Source organism: Polypterus senegalus, chromosome 15 (genome assembly GCF_016835505.1).
Source record: "Polypterus senegalus isolate Bchr_013 chromosome 15, ASM1683550v1, whole genome shotgun sequence".
NCBI classification, from domain to species: Eukaryota; Metazoa; Chordata; class Cladistia; order Polypteriformes; family Polypteridae; genus Polypterus; species Polypterus senegalus.
In genome coordinates this window covers 32,547,470-32,571,900 of record NC_053168.1, presented here as the reverse complement: position 1 = coordinate 32,571,900, position 24,431 = coordinate 32,547,470, and the positions used below count along the sequence as shown (strand labels likewise).

The following is a 24,431-nucleotide window of genomic DNA, read 5'->3' as shown; positions in this document are numbered from 1 at the left end:
CATGGAACTGTCAAATACCTCCCAGGATGTGGTTTGAAGTGGAAAATTCATCGATGACGTCTTCAAAACTTGGTTTGCTCAATTGAAAAAAATGTCATTTAAAACATTCAAAGATTCTTTGCCCAAAGCTACCTAAAGAAACCAAAAACGAAAAAAAAAGGAGCTTACAAAGAAACATACACCCTACCTATAGTTACAGTATATATTTTGGAGGTTCCATAATGTTGGGTTGCCTTGCGGCCATCTGTTGAAGGACTTCAACGTATTAAATTAATCATGAATTTACACTCACATTTTTATTTGTATATTGTTTTTTTTTTAAATTCTAATGAACTCAAATGTACTTTTTAAAAGAAATGTATTTCAAGGTTTGCAAGATAAGAGTAGCTGACTATAACCATTTTTATGTCCATTATTTCAGGTGGCAAAGAACAGAAACCAGGGTTTGTTTGCTCCATGGTTCCTAAAGTATTAGCAATATGTACTTTTGAAACTGAAGTGTGTTTTCTTAGAAAATTAAATATTCAAGACCTTTTTACCTGAAAAATATAATTATTATATGTTTTAGTGAGAAAGTGTATATGATGCTTCTCCTAATTATGTTCTCTTTATTTACATAGAGCCTCTGTCAGATTTTGGAAGCTGCAGTCGACATGGGCAGTCGGGTTTTGGAAATGCAACTTGATAACTTATTAAGTAATGTACATCAGCAGGTAAATATCTCTTTTCTTTGGTAGTAAACCTTAGAGAAGATATAATCTTGAGTTACCTTGGAATTCATAATTTGCATAAGCTTCAGATGAGTGTGATGTATAGGGTAGTGAACATTGAGGCTTAATAGCTAATATTAGGAATACGTTTGTGTTTTTCATTTTGTGTTCTTTCTTTTATCTACATCATTTGTAATGCTTGTTGCATATCACCATCTTTATTTGTTGGCTATCACACTGCAGCTAAAACTCATGTATACATTTTTAATGTTTAGCTTTGTTTATTTAAAAAGTAATTATAGTTATTTCCTTAATAATAAATTTTATGTTTCTCTTCAGGCCTGTACTCCAGTTGATTATGCTAACTTACCAACTGTGAAGAATCACAATGAAATACTCCGTTGCTTCAGTATTTTAGGTAATTTGTTTTATTATGTTGGATAAAAAATTTATGGTAGATTTTTATGCACTTTAAGTTGTTATGAGAGGTGTATCAGTCTGGAGTTTTATTGCTTAATCCCATCATATTTTTTTTCCCCGCCCTGATTGGCAATTGTCTGCCAGTACACCGTTTTTAAGCATCATAGGGACAATTGAAGCTGATACACTTGGGCAGCACAATTTTGGTGGTTTTACTATTTTCAGTGTATTGTGAGTGTTTATATATATATATATATATATATATATATATATATATATATATATATATATATATATATATACACAAATATGGGAGACTGCATTAACCTGTGTGCATCACACTTAGCTACAAAGTGTTCCATTGCATCCAAGAGGTCTAGGACTGATGAGGCCAGGAAAAAAAATACCATCTGCAAAAAGAATAGAGGAAACACTTAGGTTCCAAAACTAGGGAGCCCACTGAACACACAAAATGAGGTCAGGTGCCACAAGGAGCACAGTCATAGACTTTTTCCAAATCTGCAAAGCAGATGTAGACATGATATTCAAATTCTCATGACCATCAAAAAGCAAAGAGTTGGTCCACATTTTATGGCTAAAATGGAAGCCTTATTATTCTTTGAGGATTTGAGGTTCGTCGGCACAGTATCTGTGCTGCTGTATCACAGAGAATCTAGGGACAATGATTTTTCATGAACCAAAACACACCCTTTTCTCACTTTTCAAGAACTGGATCACCACTTTGATCTGCAGGTGCCTTTTTTCCATCTTGACAGCTTTCCTAGTGTCACAAAATCAAACCACAGACATCAAAAAGGTTTGGGACCGCCACCCGTATGTTGTGCCTTAGCTGCAAAAGGGTTGAATTGGTTGTGATGTTCACAGGTTTGAGCCCAAACAGAACTGATTGTAAAATGAAAAGATGGCGGCTTTAAAGCCGAGAAGGAACCGGAAGTGACATCATCACTGGCTTCTGGACTCTAAGTGATGACATCCATGGTGCTGGTACTGGAAGTGACGTCATCACTGGCGCCGGGACCTAGTGATATTTCCCGTGGATGGTCTGCAGAAAATTGAGAGAGTTAGTGTAGCTTGCCACCCTCTGCTCTGGCGTGGTAGTATTATTCTAAAGGCCTTTCAGCTGTCTCCCAGTCGCTTTTGTATGACACTAGCCACTCATATTCTTTAGTGAGTTTTAGGGACACTTCTATGACAGGCATCATCTGCCTTCTGGTTACAGCTGCATCCACTCCAAATGTGCTAAACACAGTCCACTCCAACTCTATATTCTTGACCTCTTCCTAGATGCAGTCTCAGAGGTAAGAGTTAAACTCATTTAGAACATTTGTGGAAGGTGAGCCCACCTAAAAGAGCTGATTCTGGTAACATGTACCTGATGAGGTTCTCTTTTATTCATTTGAGACTGTCATGAATGTCTTCAGTGTACTGTTTCTTGTCTGACCTCTTTTGTTTTACATCAGTTTTCCTGTCAGGCATGTTACCATACAAAATAATCCTAAAGATCATTGAGACACAGAAGTCCTCCACAATCCTAAGAAGAGCAGTGAATATTTTCTTAGATTATTTTTGCGTAGTCAAGTGAGAAAATCAGTTACACTTATGTAGTTGTCTAATTGTTTTACAATAAAAATGTCAAAAAATATATAACGGATTATTAAGAATTTTCAATTGACTATATGGTTAGTGTTACAATCTTTGTAAAGGAGAAGAAAATGTTAGAATGTTTATTTTCTTTGATAGAAGATTTGTAAGCAATGTAAGGTTGAGTTGTATTTTTAAACCTCCTTAGCATTACATTTTTTCTCAAAAAAAATCTAAACAGAGTTGCAGTTTTTGGCTTGAAAAATTACATTTTTATTAACTCTCATCTTTCTACTGTAAAACATGCAAAACACTAAAAATATGAAGTCAGAAATTTAGAAAGTACAGTATAATAATGATACTACTACTAATATTAATATGAACAGCACGCTGCACATTTGCGAGTGACACAAACATCACTTTAGGATTCACCAGAATCACTTTCGGTTTCACTGACTGTTTCAGTTTCACTGCCTGAAGACAAATTCACTTCGACATCACTGCTAATGAAAGGCGTTTCTTATGAGACACCATTATGAGGATAGGAGAAGACGTATCTTTCCCACTGCCTGAGTAACGCTCGGGCCTTGCGCTTATGCAAGACACACCGATACCATTGCCAGAGTAATGCTCAGCACTAACACTGTTATTATTTTTACAGCCCAAGTAAACCTCTGGTTTTACGTGAGACGTGTCTGTACCATTGCCCGAGTGACACTCGGACTACCACTTTTAGCACTGTTTTTACAGCCCAAGTGACATTTGGCTCTAACTCTAAGGAGGTTAAGATGTTGATTGCATGACTATGTAATAACTAGAAGGTAGTGTGGTATAGTGACTAAGGAACTGATCTCAAAACAATAATATTGCTGGTTTGGCCCCTAGCTCTGGCTTTAGTGCATGACTGTTTAACTTTACCTGTCTTTGCTCCTACAGTTCAAAAAAATGTCTAAAGTTATACAATTTATCTTTAATTGTAAAGTGCCTTGCGAAGGTGCTCACTGTATAAAGGCACATTATACAAAGTACAAGTTGTTTGTTTGTATCATAAGATTTTTTAAAACCTTGAATGCTTAGAGGACAGCTCAGTGGTTTAGTGGTTACTACTTCTATCTCATTGGTCCAGGAACTGTAGTTTAATTCTTGGCTCAGTCACTTTTATATGATGCTTGTGAATTCTCATCGTCCTTATGGGATTTCTACAGATAGAGCAATTTACTGTCATGTTCTGTAGACATTTATGTGTGTGCTGGTTCTCAAACTAGCATCCTGTTTAAGGCAATAGCCTGTCTTAAAATAATTGCTGCCAGATTCCACTTTTGTTTTGAAAATGGATGAATATGTATGTATAATAGTTCATTTACTAAATTGGGTAGAAGTTACCTGCTATAAATTTATACTTTTTTTTCAGTAAACCATATACTGTATTAATAATCTTTTTCAAAAAGTACTTTAGTTGTGAATAAGATACCAAAATTATAATCTATATTGCAATAATGGTGTTTTTTGTTCTACCAAAATATAATCAAATACTGGTTACAGTCAAATTTAAGGGAGGTTAGTCATTATTTGAACCTGCTTTTGATTAATGTATCTGACTTTGTCTCTAATATTGATGATTTATACAGTGTATTTTTGTACATATAGTAAATATAGAATATAATTTATCTTTGAAAGTGACTGATACAAAGGTCATCTGTAGAGATTTTGCTATACAATTATTTGATGGCTATTTTAAATTAAATGTTATATAGTGGTTATGTCTTTCAAGATCTTTTAAAATGCACGTGAGTGTATTGCCTATATTAGTCAGGTTTATTTAAATATTATAATCTATATTCCATCAGTAAAATCCTTAAGGTTTTCTTTATCATTCAGCAATAAAATAGTAGTGAATTTTCATTACAGTTAATGTAATGCACATGAATAAATGAACGATCAGTAATATATATTTTGTTTTACCAGTTCATTCTGTTCTTTTCCTTTCAAACAGGTAACACCTTTCCTGACCGTGTTTTGATATTTGTTTTACAAAAACTTGACAATAGCAATGAACGCAACAGAATGGGAACTTTGGCAATTTTGCGTCATCTCATCAATTCCACACGTAGGTATTTAAAATACTTTGGATTATCTTTTGTTCCATTTTAAAGACTGTAAGGTATAAAGGCACATCAGTGTCTCTCTGCCAGTCAAGTACTTTCTAAACTATTACTTAAATAAAATGAAAGTTATGTGAAATATCTTTTTACCAGTGACACAAAGGAGGCAGAATTAAGCCTTCCCCTTATATTGTTTTTCTTGTAGCATCCATTATGGAAACAAAGAAGTCCCTTGTTCTGTCCTCAATAAGGCAGCCATTACAGGATAACAGTAATAAGGTAAAGGCCGCATTCTTCATTATATATGGTGAATAATATTTATGTGATGGGCTTATCTTTGGTTTCCATGTATGAATTTTCTTTGTCCATCTTCTCCTGATCAGAGTCACAGGGGCCAACGCCACTACTGGCAGTAATTAGTCCTAGATGGAATACTAATGCATTGCAGTGCACATTCATATATACACACTACAGTTGGCAAGTTTTAGAACACCTCAGCTTTTTCATTTTTATGGAGTTGCACACAGTTTAATGTCTTAATGTTTCATGAACTCAAAGCATAGAACAAATAAACAATGGCAAATAAAAAAGTAAGTCAAGGAATCATTAAGTGTACAAGATTTTATTCAGATTATCAAAATATTAATTTTTTGCTGACATAACGGCCAAACTGTCGTAGCCCATTTGATTTAGAATGTCAGTCACTCAGTGCAAGTCATCAACTCTTCCTCCAGTAAAAGAACCTCAGACCATCACACTTCCTCCTCCATTTTTGACAGTTGATGTCACACACTGAGGAACCAACTTGACGGCATACAAATGCCCTGCGTGATGAACCAAAGATTTAGAAATTTGATTCATTAGTCCATAAACTTTCTTCCAGTCTTCAGTAGTCCACTGCTGGTATTTCAAGGCCCTGTTTTGTCCTTTAAGAATTCCGTACTACCACTTGCCCTCTCTCTCATTTAATTTGTTAATTGCTACTTTCTTGCCATTATCACTGGATTTTACAACTTTCTATGATGTAGAGGATGTACAAACACAGACTGTTCCAACTGTGCTTTAAGACAGACAGAGGGTTTTAAGTATTCGACAGAACACAAGTCCAAAAAATTGTTTGCTTCAACTTGCAAAGATTAATTTACTGTAACCGCTGCATTACATCTGTCGGTTGTAACCTATTAGTTGTTCTTTGAAGAAGGCATATTTTACAATATTCTGAAATTTACTTGGTTCAGTTTTTACTAACCTAAACTTCAAATTTGAATCTCTGGCAGTTTACTGCTTACCTTTTCACCCTTTTAGGTCATTCATTGTATTTCAGCTGATTAAATATGAAGAACAACTGGAAAAACTGAGGTTTTCTAAAACTTGTATATTTATACATTTATACTTGTATACATTTGGAATATAATTTATGACATCTACTTTGTGTGTGGTAAAAGAAATATTCCAAATTTTCCAATTCCAAAAATTTTGGTGGAGGGGTTATAAAGTGAGTTTTAAAGAATTCACCCTAGTTGTACGTAAACTTCTGACTTCCACTGTATATAAGCATGGGGACAAGGTCATAATTTAGACTTCAAGTTCAGAATGTATTTATATGTTGTAAGCATCCAGAGTATGATTCGACAATTTTTAGTGTGATGCATATTTGTGTTTTTGTGTGTGGGTATCAAAATGTGAGCTCATGGGAACAATAACTTTAAAACGAAAGCTCACTTCAAATGAGTCTTTGCACTGATATTAGTTTTACAATATGCTAAACACCTATAAGTTTCAACAGTAGACACTCCAATAGATTTTTACGCAGAGATAATGTTTTTGCATTTCTTTATACCTGTTTATGCTCTAAGTACAGCATTGTTGGGAAAGGAAGATATAGCAGTATGTGTTTCTGCTACTTGATTCTATATTGGATTATAATAGTCTATTGCTAAAATAGTGTCTTTTTGTAGGTTTATCAAGGTCTGGTCCCAGCAGATTTTTTATGAAAAGTTTATCTTTTGCTTTTGTGAAAAATGTAAACCTTTCTTTGATATTTGTTTTGTTTTTAGGTTAATATCAATAACAGGTTTTGAATGTTTATAAGTTCACTTTGTAAAGTGGGAATAACTAAGTTAATAGTGTTTGATTTTATTCAGGTTAAGAAAATGGTGCTTCAAGTGATAAGTGCTATGGCCCATCATGGGTACCTGGAACTAGAAGGAGGAGATGTTTTTATACGATATATTATCCAGCACTGTGCTCTACCTGATGACATCAATGTGAGTATCAGTTTTAATGTCAATTCAAATTGATTTCTGATTCTGGTGCACAGTAAGATTTTTTATTGTTTACTGTGGAGCATTAATTATTCATGTCCTTACAAAATTGTTCACATTCTTAAGGCATAACATAAAACGTATTATAGCAAACAGTTAAAAAATTTACATGGAAAATATGTTCTCCAGGAAATTCTCCAGCCCACTTGCAGAAACTGATGGCCTTCAGTTTGCATTTTTCCTTCTCAGTTCTAAATGGCTGCTCTGTACTGCCAAAAAATCATTTGATAAACTCGTTGCTTATAATCACAGTTATTTGAAATTGGACAGATGAATTCATATGTAGCAGTGCAGCATACAAAGAATTTTTTTACAGTCTTTTAGGCAATAAAGGCCTTATCATGACAACACTCAGTTATTAAAATGTTGAAATAACAAAGTTCCAAAATGTGAGTGTTGCCTAATCAGGAATTACATTAAACTGCCATTTACTGGAATAATTAATATCACAGAAAGTCTAATGTCTTGACGAATTTATGACTGGTTTTCTTCTTTTTGGAGAGTTTTAAATAGATAGAAGAATAAAGCATATTGACAAAACATGAAAGTTCAAGTACTTATGTTTCAATACAAAAACTATTAATAATGTAAGAGCAGTTCCTGTCCTTTTAATTTCTGAGAACAGTTAATTATGTCTTTAACTTCAGGGGATGAAAAGTAGATTTTTTAGATACTTAAATGTTTAGAAAAAAAAAAGAATATTAAGATGTATGAAATGTGAGGCAACTTACATGTAATTTGTTTTCACTGTAGCTTCTTATGAGTAAAATACACGCGTTATGCAGTAAAGCTTCTGAAATAAAACTGAGTCACATACCCTTGAGTGTGTGTCATAATTAAGTCTGTCTATCATCCACGTAAAATATAACCATTGCTGTTATCAATGATCTGTGTAGCATTTGAATTTGGAAATTACTTTTTTGTTTCCTGCTTTTCATAAGCACTAGAGAAAAGTTTAGAAAGTCAGAATTTTTTATCAGTTTTAATATTAAGACGTTAAGCAATATTTTTTTTTCTAATTATTCATCCTCTGCATAATGAGCCTTGAGAGCTAACATAATCAATCAAATGAAGTAAATGTGAAATATAACTTATTTTATTCTCTACTGGTACTGATATTAAGATATTTGAAGAAGGCTTTTAATTTCTAACTTGTGAAAAATAACATACTTCTGGGAATGTTGTGCTTTGCTGCTATTATGCAGTTTGTATTTGGAATAATTTTGTTTTTTATGGGCCTGTACATTTTTATAAATTGCATATTTTAAAGGACAAATATCATGAATATACCATTTTGACTTCAAATTTTGAATAGAATTAATTAGTTTCCCTAAAATTAATTTTTTATTTGTTGTAAAATAATGTTCTAGTATTTTTTTTTTTAACAGCGTACATTTAAACAGACTGATCCAGAAGAAATTAGCAATGAGTCTCTTCGAAGTATGTGTGAAAACACACTTCACCTTTTTACTACAACTGTAGGTCGGATGACTGATGTAAGTTACTCATTCTTCCTAGAAAACACATAATATTTGTTGAAAGTTTATGTCAGTTAATTGGCAAATAATTTAAAATGTCTTAATTTTCAGCATTTTAACAAATGTAAATTGGCAAAGCACTCCTTAGTACTCATTTTATCAGTGTATCTGTTTTTGTTAACATACATATATACATGCTTTTGGTTTCTGAATTGATTATTTATTTAATCAGATTTGGTTTTGTTTGTTTTGGAGGTGAAAAGAGTGTCAGGCAGAGTAATGATTATGAAGATGGAAATTGGAGGTGTGATGATGAATGTTGTTAGTGTATATGCACCGCAATGGGTGGGAAAGAAGATTTTTGGAGTGAGTTGGATGAAGTGATGAACAGTGTACCCAAGAGACAGAAAGTGGTGATCGGAGCGGATTTCAGTGGGCATGTTGGTGAAGGGAACAGTGGAGACGAGGAGGTGATGGGTAGGTATGGTGTGAAGGAGAGGAATGAAGAAGGTCAGAGGATAGTGTATTTTGCCAAAAGGATGGACATGGCTGTGGTGAATACGTAGGAGGAGGGAGGAACATAGGGTTACGTACAAGAGTGGAGGAAGATGCACACAGATAGATTACATCCTATGCAGAAGAGTTGATCTGAAGGAGATTGAAGACTGCAAAGTGGTGGCAGGGGAAAGTGTAGTTAAGCAGCATAGGATGGTGGTCTGTAGGATGACGTTGGAGATCAAGAAAAGGAAGCGAGTGAGGGCAGAGCCAAGGATCAAATGGTGGAAGTTGAAAAAGGAAGACTGCAAGATTGAGTTTAGTGAGGAGGTGAGACAGGCACTGGGAGGCAGCGAAGAGTTACCAGACAGCTGGGACCAACTCTCCCTTAAGGTGAGTTCGGGTCACTTAAACCCCATAACATTCAAGGTTGCTTTTGTGAATAATTCTTTTAAGAAGATGTACCAACCTCTTCATGTGAAGTATTGGACTTGGGAATTGTTTGGACTTTCTGGCCGTTAAGCACGGAAGGGCAGCAGCCACATTTCTCAGAATAATTTTTCTCTTAAATCACAGACACGTAGTGCAAGGTTGTCAAGCAGGTAGTTTACCCGAAACCACTGCAGTAGTACTCAGTGTATCTTTACTTCTTAAATGTTAATGTTTTATTGTTTAATAATTTATACACTTCTTATATATCATTCAAATTCTCTTATGGAAATGTGTTACTGTTTAATAATTTATACACTTCTTATATGTTCTTCAAACTCTTTTAATCAAAATGTTTTACTACTTAATAACTTATTTTATAAATACTACATTTTATTTTTTTCTCTTGCACTTAGTGAGTGAAGCCACTGGGTAATCAGCTAGTGTGTGTATATATATATATATATATATATATATATATATATATATATATACTCACCTAAAGGATTATTAGGAACACCTGTTCAATTTCTCATTAATGCAATTATCTAATCAACCAATCACATGGCAGTTGCTTCAATGCATTTAGGGGTGTGGTCCTGGTCAAGACAATCTCCTGAACTCCAAACTGAATGTCAGAATGGGAAAGAAAGGTGATTTAAGCAATTTTGAGCGTGGCATGGTTGATGGTGCCAGACGGGCCGGTCTGAGTATTTCACAATCTGCTCAGTTACTGGGATTTTCACGCACAACCATTTCTAGGGTTTACAAAGAATGGTGTGAAAAGGGAGAAACATCCAGTACGCGGCAGTCCTGTGGGCGAAAATGCCTTGTTGATGCTAGAGGTCAGAGGAGAATGGGCCAACTGATTCAAGCTGATAGAAGAGCAACTTTGACTGAAATAACCACTCGTTACAACCGAGGTATGCAGCAAAGCATTTGTGAAGCCACAACACGCACAACCTTGAGGCGGATGGGCTACAACAACAGAAGACCCCACCGGGTACCACTCATCTCCACTACAAATAGGAAAAAGAGGCTACAATTTGCACGAGCTCACCAAAATTGGACAGTTGAAGACTGGAAAAATGTTGCCTGGTTTGATGAGTCTCGATTTCTGTTGAGACATTCAAATGGTAGAGTCAGAATTTGGCGTAAACAGAATGAGAACATGGATCCATCATGCCTTGTTACCACTGTGCAGGCTGGTGGTGGTGGTGTAATGGTGTGGGGATGTTTTCTTGGCACACTTTAGGCCCCTTAGTGCCAAATGGGCATCGTTAAATGCCACGGGCTACCTGAGCATTGTTTCTGACCATGTCCATCCCTTCATGACCACCATGTACCCATCCTCTGATGGCTACTTCCAGCAGGATAATGCACCATGTCACAAAGCTCGAATCATTTCAAATTGGTTTCTTGAACATGACAATGAGTTCACTGTACTAAAATGGCCCCCACAGTCACCAGATCTCAACCCAATAGAGCATGTTTGGGATGTGGTGGAATGGGAGCTTCGTGCCCTGGATGTGCATCCCACAAATCTCCATCAACTGCAAGATGCTATCCTATCAATATGGGCCAACATTTCTAAAGAATGCTTTCAGCACCTTGTTGAATCAATGCCACGTAGAATTATGGCGTATTAGTATGGTGTTCCTAATAATATTTTAGGTGAGTGTGTATATTTATTTATTTATTTATTTATTTATATATTTATATATATATATATATATATATATATATATATATATATATATATATATATATATATATATATATATATATGTAGGTATATATACATATGATAGGCCCAACTATGATCTTTTAATAACTGGCATGAGGAAAAGGTCAAGGATGTGTTCTAAGAAGCCATATTTACAAAGTGTAACTAATTTTTAGCCATTCAAGGATCTGTTCAACCTTTTCCTGGTTTCTAAATTGTGTATGTAGAGCATACTTATCTCATGTATTTTTTTTCTTAAAGAAATAACAATTTTTTCTTGAAGTAATAAGAAAATGTTTAATTTAAATGTACCATTTGATCATGTGTCTATTATTGAAATTATCAGTGTTTAGATTTAGTATATAATCTGCTACTGTGTTTAATGCATTATATAGGGAAGAGCTTATAATTCCACATTAAGATGTCAATACCTGTTGAATGTATTAATGATGTAGGTTCTGTGGCCATATCTGCTGAGTTTTCTGACACCATTGCAGTACACCAATGCAATGACGCCTCTCTGCAAGAGCTTGATTTTGCTGGGAAATAAAAAGAAGTTAGCCAAAGACGAAAATTTCATCATCAATTTCAACGAACAAGGTGTGTTTTAATAATACAAGTTTAATGGCTTGCTAGTCTTATCTATAATGTAAATAAGTGATTAGTATGTATTTTATTGTGCCATACTGAACAATGGCAGTATTTGGCTTTTCTTTTGGAATCTAACTGTACTTACCACTTATCCTTTTACTTAGTATTAAGCAGTTTTTACTTGCTTACTTCACTGCTTTTATTAGATTAATCAATTTTTATTTAGTGTCTTTCATAAAGTATTTAGTATTCAGTCTTGTAAAAGTATAAAAATAAATATAACCTATTTCAATTTAGTGGTTTTACATATCACATCATTACTAACAATCATATATTTACTAACTGCTTAAATGAGAAAAGTGTGAATTAAAATGATAAACAATCCTTCTATATAAAAGCGGTCGGGATTGTCCTTCCGTCCCGTGAGTGCTACGCAGGCGCGGAGTTTCACACACGCCCGTCCATTTTGCAATGCACGATGGGATTTGTAGTTTCATTTTTCCAGGTAAAAGATGATTTTCTACTCCAGACTGTGCGATATCTTCTTCTTTCTTACTATATAAAAGCGGTCGGGATTGTCCTTCCGTCCCGTGAGTGGAAAGCGTAGCGGTATTCTGCTTATCACAGACTTACTACTTGCAGCTTGCGGTGCGAGGCGACATGATGTGAGCAGAGTTCTGGTGCTCCCATCGTTCCCTTGCTTTTGTGCACGATGCACTGGAAAAATAAACAAAATTATGTCTCTGGAAATAATTAATGTTGATGGAGTACAAATGCCTCACTGTGTAGTAAATATCAGGGGGGTTCAAAAAGGCGACTTCAATATAGAAAAAAAGTTTAAATTTCATCACAAAAATAACAGAAACTACGAGTATTAAAGTAATACCGCTCAAATGCAATATAACCAAATTAATGAGTTTGTATAAAATATCAAATTGATCTACATATTGAATTGCCTTAAGAAGTTGTCAACTTAAAAGTCGGTCGCCTTAAAAGGCGGGTGAGCCTAGTAGATAAATAATTTCTGAATCCTGATTTGTCACCATCTTTGCAGAGTTTATGCTTTTTCCTTGTATCTCTGATTTTTTTTTCTGGATACTATGATTTTCTGTCCATATTCTAATATAAGCATGTTAAATTAATTGACAGCCCTAAATTTGGTTGTGAGGGGTTGTACCCTGTGATATCTGCGTGACACAGCTAAGGTAGCTTTCAGCCCCAAAGACAATTGGATTAAGTGTGTAATAGATAATTTTTTAACAAAATAACTGAAAAATATATGAAAAAGTTAACTACTGTACATACCATAATTCAGTAACTTGAGAAACTTTTAAAACTGCTGTTTGCCATAATATTTTAAAATAATCATAGTAATTTTAGGGTGCTACAATTATTCAATGTTTTTAATCTGATTGTATTTTCTTAATCGACTAGTTGTCCCTGCCCTCTTCAACCTTGTGCAGTGCCAAGCTACAACTCTGTGTAATGTTTTTGAGTAAGCTAATCATCAGTGGGAGCTGCATCACTTTCAGAGAAACACAGTTTGTTCAAATATCGGGCAAGATTCTTCTCTGTGTGAGAGTATTTCACCCAACAATCTGAGAAAATGGTTGGCAAAAAAAGATGGTATTCCAGAACAGCATTATCTTAATTCATGGACACCTGACGAAGAGGACACCCTCTGGAAGCATAGCTTGGGACAAGACAACAGTTTCTCAAGTATCCCACTTACACTAACTTAGATGTTCAACGGAAGTTCCTTTAGTGTTGTGAAGCTGGTTATCTTGAGAAATTCATTCTAGTGACTAGCATCGGGATGAATGTTAGGGCCATGATATTTTTTCAGACACATCAGATACATTTTCTGCTAATGCATTTGTCACCATTGTGACTCGTGATTGCACTGAAATAAAATCTAGCTAAATATGATGGACTAGTCTGTTGATTGTACTTGCTTTATTTTGGGCAGAGTTGCATTTTTTGCCCTTTGACAAAATATTTATTCCAGGGTCATCAACTTGTTAAACTTTAACTGTCGCTTTGTGGATCCAAAAGAAAACTACTAGTAGCATTTGTCCAAACTGTGCAGCACTTATTTCCTATGTAAACATACTGTAGATCAGCTTCCAGTCATTGTGTTGTAAATAAAATTCATTCTATAAATGATCAGGCTGACTCAGTAAGATGAAAATTTTTAATCTAGTGCTTTGAATGTAGTTGATCTAAACTGAAAGAGAGTTTGCATCAAAGCAACATGCAGCTGTCCGCCCATAGGGAAGCTGCTGCACGGAAGTTCAGGATTTTGATAAGAAACACAATTTTTATGGCAGTTCAGATTGCCAAATGCACACACTGTGCAGCTTAACAAAATTAGATTTTAATGTTAAAAAGGTATGCATGCCTTAACAAAAATGGTTCTGGGCTGTTTTCACATTCTTGGATGAAAGGCTGGCGACCATCCAGGTGCTTTTGTCCTGTTGGAAAGGAACATCCTGAAAGAGGCATATGCGAGTATACTAAATGCCGCCTATGAAATGTTCTTCGGAGTAAACATTTTTTCCCAATTCTTTGTTTTTCCCTCCAGTGTCTTAAACAAAGAATATTTTTTTTTTAGCAGAAAAACTTTTAAGAAAGAACTCATTTGTGTGAGGCACATGCTGATGTTTTACCCGACTTAAGATATCTAGTAGGATGCTTTTTAAAAAGTGAAGAATTGTCAATGAACATTATAAATTTAAAATTAACTGATGGATTTATGTGCTTATTGTCAGGCTTGCTTGTCACTATTTTTATAAATAATGCATGTTTAAATATGATGATGGCAATAACAAGCAATGGGAATTTTAAAAAAAATGCTCATTGTGTAGCTATTGCCACTTCAGAACAAAGCACAAAGTTATACCAAGGTCGACAGGGAAAAATCAACTGTTAATGAAAAGTTTTTGCTTACAACAATTTAATGCTCTGCAGCTGCAAAATATAGAGATTTCTGGTTTACCTCACATTTCTCTTCAAGAGATATGAGTTGCCTGTCTGCTATGACTTCGGTTGGTATCATTTATACTTTTCAAACCTTATTAAATCGCTTTATGCCAAATATACCTTAGCAGCTATATTCATGTCTATGAATAAATTAAAGACTGATTTTAAAAAAAAATATATGTAAAGATGCTAAATTCATTGTAACAGTGAGGTCTTAAAACAGCCAAAGTCCTATCTGGTCCTGTTTCAAGTTGGACTGCTGACAGACAATAAGTTACGTTAATACGTAACTCCATTCTTACGAGGGCTACTTGAAAAATAATGAGACTGATTTTTTTATACAGAATCGGATGACGCTACAGTCTCAGAACATATTTATGTTTCAAAGTAGCGTCCTTCACAATGCATGAATTTTTTACAATGCTTCAAAAAGATTTAAAGACAAGAAACAGGCTGTTTTGCAACATCATGATGTGGCCACTCAATTTTTTTTTACTTTATCATCTGAGGAGAACTTCTTTCCATGTAGTTGTTTTTCAGGTTTTTTCTTCAATTGTTTCATTACTGCTCTTCCCAGACTTAATGCAAAATTCGATTACACATCTCCGTTGTTCTCTCACAGCCTCTCACTCCTCTTCATCTGCCATGATGACACTTTTGAGGTGCTTCTACTCATTGTGACAGAACACTGAAGAATACAGTGGTCCAACTGCAGGTTCACACATGTCAATATGCTGTTTGCTGTTCACAAACACTGGCACAGCATTTCCGTGTTTATCTTCATGAAAGAGAAACCAGCGCAGTCATATTACTTTTCAATCAGCCCATGTAATTAAAAAATATAATTTTACTACTTTTAGTCTTTTTTGACGGAAATATTTTATTGTTAACAGTGTTGTCTTGTTTGTTGTCTTGTTGTAGCTGTTTTAGCTTTATTTTCTTCATATCCTGATTTTTTTAAATGTAACTCAACTCTTTTAGTAGCTACCAACCAACCATATAATTAAAATAGGATGTTCCTACATGCGTTTACATTATTGCACATCAATCAGGAAGTTAGGATTTGGATGCATGTGGATTTTTTATGTTTAAATCTGCTGTAATTCTTTGCCTCAAATACATGAACTGTTTTTTTACTGATTATTTGTGATTTTTGTTGCATGAGATTTTCTTTATTGGCTATTGCTTTATATTTGTATTTATTTTTCAGTTAATCTTCCATCACCATATGTGCTTCTGACAAGGCTTCTGGTAAGATTTTCAGTATTCATTTTTTACATGAAAATATTTTTAATCAAATATGCAGTATTCAATATTTTTTGCAGTGCCATATAAACCCTTTAATATTTGAGCTATGAAATGTATAAGTTCAAAAAGTGTTTTTCCAATGACAAGATATAAGTTATACAATCTCAAATAGCAAATGATGGAATGGAAATTATAATGAGTGAGCTTTTTTGGATTACCATCCCTGTTTAGTTTATCTTCTGATCATTTTGTGATACGTAGTAATTGGCAGAAAAGCATATTCACTAAGCAAGGCTGCAAGATATGTCCTTACTGCTGTCTTATTTTAAGTAAGTCACTTAATCTCATTGTTGCATCATTTTAAGACATTCTTAGTATGACAAAGCATTTATATTTTTATGTTGAAATAATTTTAGGACAGTCTTTAATTTCAAGTTGAAATAAAGTAATTGTACTTATACAAGATTTTTTTATGTAGATTGTTGGGGAGGATTCAATTTTAAAGTATTTTCTACACATTTTTGTTTCCTGATGGAGAATCCTTACTAAGTATATATTAATATGTCTATACAGTATATGTACTGTAAGTTTATAGGGTAATTATTGTCATGTGTTCAGAGTTTAGTGAAATGCCTAATTGCATTTGGTAATGAACATACAGCATGTCATCACTCTCTGGCACCATTATTAGTGAGTGTAACAACTTTTTCAAATTGAAACCTTAATGAATTGTACTTATAATTTCATAATAGATTAATTCTGTATTATTATTCTGTAATTTATGGTAGTCTTAGCTGAAAATCAATCTTTTTACTGATGATATAGAATTCTACAGTCTAGTGAAAAACTAATATAAGTAAACTCTTTGTATAAGAAAAAAATAATATTCTACTTTAAAGGTGAATGCATCATTTCCATTTCGAGGGAGAGGCCGTGGAATCCCATCCCTCAACCTCCTCAATGTAATGGCACCCAATATACATCCAGAAGCAGATAAAAGCTGGGAGACAGAGATTCCAGATTTGGTTAAGTACCTCGAAGGTAAGGACAATTTGTTTTTATTTTATTATCAATATATGCATATAAAATCTTGTGGCTGTTTCTGTCAAGTGGATTCTTTCATATGTATGTATATTTTATATACCGTATGTACACACATGCACATGTACGCACACACACAAAATCATGTGACCAATCCTCACAACATGAGCTCTAGTGCCTGAGGCCCCAAATGACATAAAGAACTATTAATAATATGCTGCCTAATGGATTCATTCTGTAGGTACAGTATGTGCATAAAGATGCAACATAATGGTCTGTTGACTCCTGGAGGAAATATGTTGTCTTTTGTGAGTTGAATTTTATAAAGACTAGAAATTTTTTCTGGTTAATGCTGTGGCCAAAGGGACACACTTTAGCAAATAATACGGTTTTATACTGTAGTTACACTGCAAAATACAGAGCCCATGTTTCCTGCCAGAATAGCTACAGTCTGCAGTAGTGATTATAGCTATTTTATTAAAAGACAAGGCCCCATAGCCCACTATATTGGGGTTTGATTTGGGATTGATTTCTGTGTCTTCATTCAAACAGGGCAGATGCAGATGATCTGTCCTAGCTGTTTTATATGCATTTATTATGAATATAATCTGATTTTGTTTGTTTATGCTGGGCTTTCAAATTTGTATAGCTGGTAAGATAATTACCCTTTTCTCATGTAACAATCCCTTTATCTAACACTTCTTCCTGTTTTTAACATATTCATTCCACCTCAAACCTCAGACTAATTGTAATACATTGAAAGGATTAATCACAACTATTTCTTTGTTATTAAGCATACCTATCTCTTGTGGTGTCTGCTTTCTTCTGTGCACTTCGAGCTGCTATTAGTTTGCTGTAGCTTTTAATTGGAGGTACCTGGCAGCAATAATTATGAGGATGTCACTTGATGGAAAGTAGTATTTATTTAAAAGAGTCTAAATATTGACTCAGTAAGTTTTTATCTGTCTGTCTGTCTGTGTGTGTGTGTGTGTTTCTCAAGTCATTGGAATTTTCTCTGTCTTTGTATGTTTTTTTATGGATTTCTGTTTATGTTTTTCGATGCTTATTTTCATATTTTAGACTACTTACCTTAGCCCTTGTTGATATAATTAAGTTCATATGAAACATCAACCACTATAAAACCATGTATCTTCCCCAAAAAATTAAGGGAAGAAGGAGTCCTGCTTCTACTGGTAATCATGCCACACCTACAGTCAACTTTTAGAAAATCATTTTTTATTTGTTTCTTTCCCTGCAAATAATAGGGCAGAGTTTTGGCTCGGAGGCTAGGGATCTGTGCTGGCAATCAGAAGGTTGCCGGTTGGAATCCTGTAAAATGCCAAAAGTGACTACAATCTGTTGGGCTCTTGCGCAAGGCTGTTAACCTGCAATTGCTCCGTCCTGGGTATGATGTTAACCTGCATGCAGCCCTGCAAGTAGGGCCTCCAACCTGCAGGGAAAAACCTGGGGGTTGGTGGCAGAGTTGGCAATCCAGCCACCAGAAAAAAACCTCACACTGTTCCACTTCATCTGAATTGGTGTGATGCTGAGGTGTCACCCGTTGCATGGCTGCACTTGGGCCCTAATCTGGGATCCTGAGTTGATTTGTCATGTGGTAGGTGCGGTAATGCGCTGTATCAGTGTGTGCTCCTGACCTCCACCTCCTCCTCCTGCAAATAATATTCCTTCTCCTGTTACTGGGCCTTTCCATTTCTGTTAGCAGGTCTGTTCCATCAGTTAAGGAACCGTCTCTTACTATTACCTTAAGCAATTATACAGTATTTTGAAGTATGGTATGATTTTTGTTTCAGTTTTAGGGGGTCAATATGGTATTTTGTAGCCACCTCCATTTCTGTATTTTTACTTCCCAAGTTTTCTCAGAAAAGAACTGTGAGTGTGTATGGATTTTTTTTATTTGGAAACAGGATTCTGTCACATGCTACACATTTAATCACATTAGCAATGGCATAACAGAATCATTGCTATTTAACTTATCATGTGGTTTCCTCACAGAGTAACTTGGGATTTTACATATTTGTAATTGTAAATTCACCAATTATTTTTTTCCTTGTCATAAGTCGCTTGATCTCCTGAGGCATTACATGTTTGCTTTATTTGAAAGATTTTTTATGCCTCTCCTAGAATTGTGACCTTGGCATAGATGGTGTGCTTGTGCCTCTTAATGATCCTTAGAGCAGTGTTTTCTGTAGGTGCAATATGTGCTCCAGTTAGGGTTACCTATGGCAGATTGGTCTAAGGCAGGGGTCCTCAATCCCAGTCTCTTCATTTTTCTTCCAAGTATTTAATTAAACCCAATAGTGCAGATAAATACACACAGGTGTAAATGTAAATAAGCTAAATGGAGAAATGCTGCTCTCTCTTGTCATTTGCATGTTATTGATAATAAGGAGCAATTAAAATAGCTGTTTAAGACAAAATTAAGAAATAAGGGCACAAAATCACTAAAGTGAAGCAGAAGTGTTACTTTAGCAATAAGTGCTTTTTATTAAGCAACTGGGTTGGAGCAAAAACCTGCAGCCACTGTGGCTCTCCAGGACCGTGATTGAGGACCCCTGGTCTAAGGGGAGGTACCAAATAAACAGCAAACCATAATTTTGCCATCATAAATGTTCTAATTAAATCTAAGAGAGCCATGGTCACTCTTGAAGCCATAATGAGGAGTGATGGTGTTTGCTATCTAGACCCAAGGTAGGTGGCAACATACTGTATATCAAAGTTGGACCTAGTCTAAAAAAGTTGCATATAGCCACCATGTGGGCTAACCAACCACAAGGTGAAGGTGAGAGTCAGATAAATTGCAACTCAATAAACCATTTGCCATCTGTGTTGTGAATTAATGGTAGGTACCATCCCGCCCACCTAGAGGATCTCTAGAAATGCTGCAAATAGCAATGGGAAGATTCACTCCTGAACAATGTGTAAAACTGGTTCATACTTACCCAAAAAGAATTAAGGCTGTTATTGCAGCAAAAGGGTTCTCAACAAAGTATTAATGTGTAAGGTTTGAATACAGAAAATGGTTTATTTTTTCTTTGGAAATGTATTGTTACAGCAGAAGTGTCTAAATTAAAAATACTGAGTGGATACGTATGTATACAAATCTTTTGTCATGCATAAAATTATGACTTTCAAGGGAATTGAGTACTTTTGCAAAACACTGTATTAAGACTCTTGGTTGTTCTGGGACCATCTGGTACTTCCCCAGAAAAAGTGAAGAAAGTTTATAGTAAGAGAGAGGCATGGTCAACTTGGCTTAGTGTATTGGTGACCACTAAAATGTAAAGAAAATGGTGATGAAGAGGATTTTGAACATGGATTACACAATTATCATACTTAAACTAATTAGTGTAATGTTGATTAATATGTTTGAATTTGTATATTTATGCATTATAGGGCAAGTTACTGATGAAGTTTAGCATTGAAGAAATGGAGGCAATAGTACTGTGCAGCACTTTGTATTTTACCATTGTAATATGCAGAGTCTTACCAATGTATATCCATTTTCACCACTTCCCAAAGAGCAAACATTTGTGTATTTGATAAAATGCCCTGGTGTATGTACAATATGTATTTGCATATACAGTACTGACTTCCTGCCCAGGGATAACTCTTGTCTTGCTTGCATTACTCCTGCTGAATTAGGCCTTTTTTTCTTTTTCTTTTTGTCATGTTAGAACATTCAATTTAAGGACAACTTCTTGCAACTTTATTTTTTTCAGAAACAACTGAAGAAACTATAGATGCTAAAAAATGGGAAGATAGTCTGCTTGAGGTAAATTAAGTAAAGTGATAAATACCATTGATGTTTGTGACTATTATAATCTAGCACAGTTTATATTCTACGATTACATATTTTGATTTTAGTAATTTAGTATTTTCAAAATAAGGAGAGTAATGTAATATATAACTTTGCTCTTCATACCAAAGTATTTTGGTTAAAGCCATTTTTTTGAGTGAGATCTGTTTACTTTATCTGTGCATCTTCTTGGTGAATACATTATTAAAACAATCTTAGAATTGTTTTAGTGAAAATAGATTTTAAATTTTCCAGAAGAAATAATATTATGGGTGCAGTTACAGCTAAGAATCTGTTAAATATGCTGTTACCAGCTTACTACATCTACTATATATATATGGCAGTTTTCAACAATCCTTCATTTGAAAATGTGCTGCTTTCTACCATCTTTTTTGATACAGCATGTTTTTTGGTAAACAGCAATCCTCAAGTCATGTCATAAATTAGTTAATTGAACATTAGCAAACTCACAAAGAAGACCACACAAGTACAGGTACCTTTTGTTCTTTAGCCAGTCTAGTATATGTATATGGCTCAGGTCATTTTCAAGCTAAAACATAAACACTTTTGCAGTTTTGATATGTTTTGGAGATAGTGGCATGGGTTGTGAATAACTTTTATCTATTTGACTCATTTTCATTTCAGTTCTTTAGTTTGTTTGCCTTGACTATTGAACAACCAGTAATGTTGTTTAACCAATAAGTGATATTCGGACACTGCATAATTCACATAAAGAACAACTAGGAAGGCTACCGTTTTTATTTTTGTTAGTAGTGCTTTAACACTAAGTGAAGACATTATGCAATGGATAATGAACATTTTATGGAATGAAGCTTATGAGGGACCCATTTTGTAGCACATGTGAGTATACTGTTAATTACAGGTGCTGCACAATGCTGGTTGGCCTCTTCATGTGCAGTAACATGCTTTATCTTTTAGATGCACTGCTATCCCATGTAAAACCAGCCACTTCAAAACAGCAGAGCTAACACTAGCGCTGCTTGTTGTAAATCCTTCTCTTCTGAGCCTCTGTCATTTTTTTTTCTTTCATTCATCACCAACTTTAAGCAACATGGGCAGAGTCTATGTTGTCACGCTTATAAAGAGCAGTGGAGAGTTTGCAGATTTTATTTAACTGTCAGAAGAAGTCAAAAATCGAAGTAGTGAACATAAAGATTCTTCTTAAATATCAAACTGAATATTCAATAAATTGGCCAGCTTTAGTTCTCGGTATCATTCCTCTTTAAGCAGCTCTGAGGATGAAGCTGATTTTGGTGATGAAAAGTATCTACCTGCAGAGTGCAGGGCAGTTTCAGTTTTTCATTTAGGAGACTTCCAGGAGAAATGATACTTAATAGCTGTTTCTGTTGTATGTACATTTACTCTATATGGCTGCCTTCACACCTGTGCTTATTTCATAAGCTATTTGAACTCACAGGCCTTGTTCCCCATATGTATTTTCTTCATTTGGAGGATAGACCAATGATTTGCCGAGAAGTACACAGTGATTATTGAACCAGTGTGTTTTTTATTCAAAGTCCAATGCCTTGGCCGCTAAATCATATTACCCAAGAGATCACATTTTAGTGATTTTCTTCACAGTGTTAAGATGAAAACCCAATTTTGAACATGTTGTCCTAAATAATTTACAGGTTATTGTCTCGCCTTAAATTTATACATGACACTGCCATGTTCATCATCATAAGCAGGCAGCAGATATATTAGTAATAACCAGTCATATGGTAGAGTTATTAGTCAGCCTAATAGTGAAATAATAATAGTTTAGTTTATTTATAGGCGCCTTTCAAGGCACGCAAGGACTCCTTACAGAGCACATTAATAACAACAGTCACAACATAAAATTAATAAAATATTACAGTACAATAAAACCAGAATAAATACAATAATAAAATTAAATTTAAATGTATCAGCTAAAATTATCAGACAGAATAAGCCAGCTTAAAAAGATGTGTTTTAAGATGAGATTTAAAGGTAGGAAGAGAGTCGATATTCCGAATGTCTTATGGGAGAGAGGGAATTGATAGCCTTTTCCATTAGTTGTGCTGCTCAGAATGACTCAGTTCATTAGTTGATTCTTTTTCATTTTAAGAAGAATTAATATTTGAATGACTTTTTAACATATCAACTTGTTCATAGAGATCTTTTATGATTATTAGGGTTAAATCTATTCTTAAATAAAATCCAAATTACAAATCTAAAATTAAAGATGACAAGTAACATTTTTTAAAAGAAAAGGTTTTATAATTGTAGTTTTTAATCTCTCGCTTCTAATGTATTTTTCTTATTACAGTATTGCTTTAAGTTAGAATGTTTAATGAAACTGTGACTTGTCTTTCTTTTTTTTCTTTTCACTTTAGGCGCTTTTACTAGAATAATGATCTTTCCATTACTTGGCCTCTGAAAACTATTTTAGTGACTTTATAAAATTCTTTATATTCTGTAAAATCATACTAGGTTTATTAAGTAATAATACAGTCTCCCTTCATAGTACATGACTTGGTTGTAAAGCTTCTATATAAAAGGTTTCATATGTAGTACATACCTTTCAATGTGCTAATTCAATGTGCTAATATTTGCTTTGGGAAAGCATACCACTAGAATCCATGTTGTTTTAATGAAGAAGTAATTTCTTGTTAAGTGTGCTACTTGTAGGCATTTGTGTTTTTCTATCCTGTGTAAAAATAGCTAGCAGCTCTACAATTGCCATATAATGTTGGAAGATAAAAGCTAATCATTTATTCACTCATTGTAGTATTAAATCATTAGATAAATGATGAACTGTAATTAAACAAGCTTTATGGTCAACCATTTTCAATTTCAGGGTCATTTAATGCTATCTGTATAAACATCTTCCTTACTAAAAGTTTTGTATGTTAAGTCAGATCTGCTTCCATCCTCTGTTAAGTTAATTTTGTTTACAATAAATCATTTTGCGCCTCAACATTTCAGTAGTGTAGTAAAGCTTTTCATATGGATGAGAGAGAGTGCAATTCCTTGGGAACAAGACCAAACCCTGCTGCCCTCTTTCTTTATACTGTAGCTGCCTTTCTGGAGGCACTGTCTTTACCTTCCATGTTAATATAAAATAAGCATTTTAACTAAGAGCTGTCTATTATAATCAGTCCCTACAACTATGGACATTTAAAATTACCCATGGTGATTTCAGCCACAAACATCAATAGTGATCCCTGTGCTTTATCAAAGACTACATCCAATGAGTTTATACAGTACGTTCTTTACACTTTTTGATAATAACCATAATGAAGTAAACGTTTTAGCCCCAACTAGCCAGCTATCTTTACATTGTTCATCAAATAGTTTCTTAGAACCTCTGTGGGGCTGTTTGAAAAGTGTGCTTTCATGGCCTTAACAAACTTCATTCAATACATGGGGACTGTATATTGGTCACTACTGCTGCTGCCATTTTCTTGTTCTATTTATCTCT

The 24,431-nt window shown here is 34.5% G+C and overlaps 1 protein-coding gene across 2 annotated transcripts in view; it reads left to right on the top strand.

Annotated features, from left to right (window-relative positions):
• mroh1 (maestro heat-like repeat family member 1) overlaps positions 1-24,431 on the top strand; it is a 126,117-nt gene that overhangs the window by 43,753 nt on the left and 57,933 nt on the right. For both annotated transcript variants that reach the window (XM_039737601.1, XM_039737600.1), the window contains exons 9-18: positions 621-713; positions 1,050-1,128; positions 4,726-4,839; positions 5,040-5,113; positions 6,979-7,101; positions 8,547-8,654; positions 11,742-11,886; positions 16,070-16,110; positions 17,007-17,148; positions 20,889-20,941. In XM_039737601.1, coding sequence (XP_039593535.1) covers positions 621-713; positions 1,050-1,128; positions 4,726-4,839; positions 5,040-5,113; positions 6,979-7,101; positions 8,547-8,654; positions 11,742-11,886; positions 16,070-16,110; positions 17,007-17,148; positions 20,889-20,941 — 972 coding nt within the window. The remainder of the gene's footprint in view (positions 1-620; positions 714-1,049; positions 1,129-4,725; positions 4,840-5,039; positions 5,114-6,978; positions 7,102-8,546; positions 8,655-11,741; positions 11,887-16,069; positions 16,111-17,006; positions 17,149-20,888; positions 20,942-24,431) is intronic.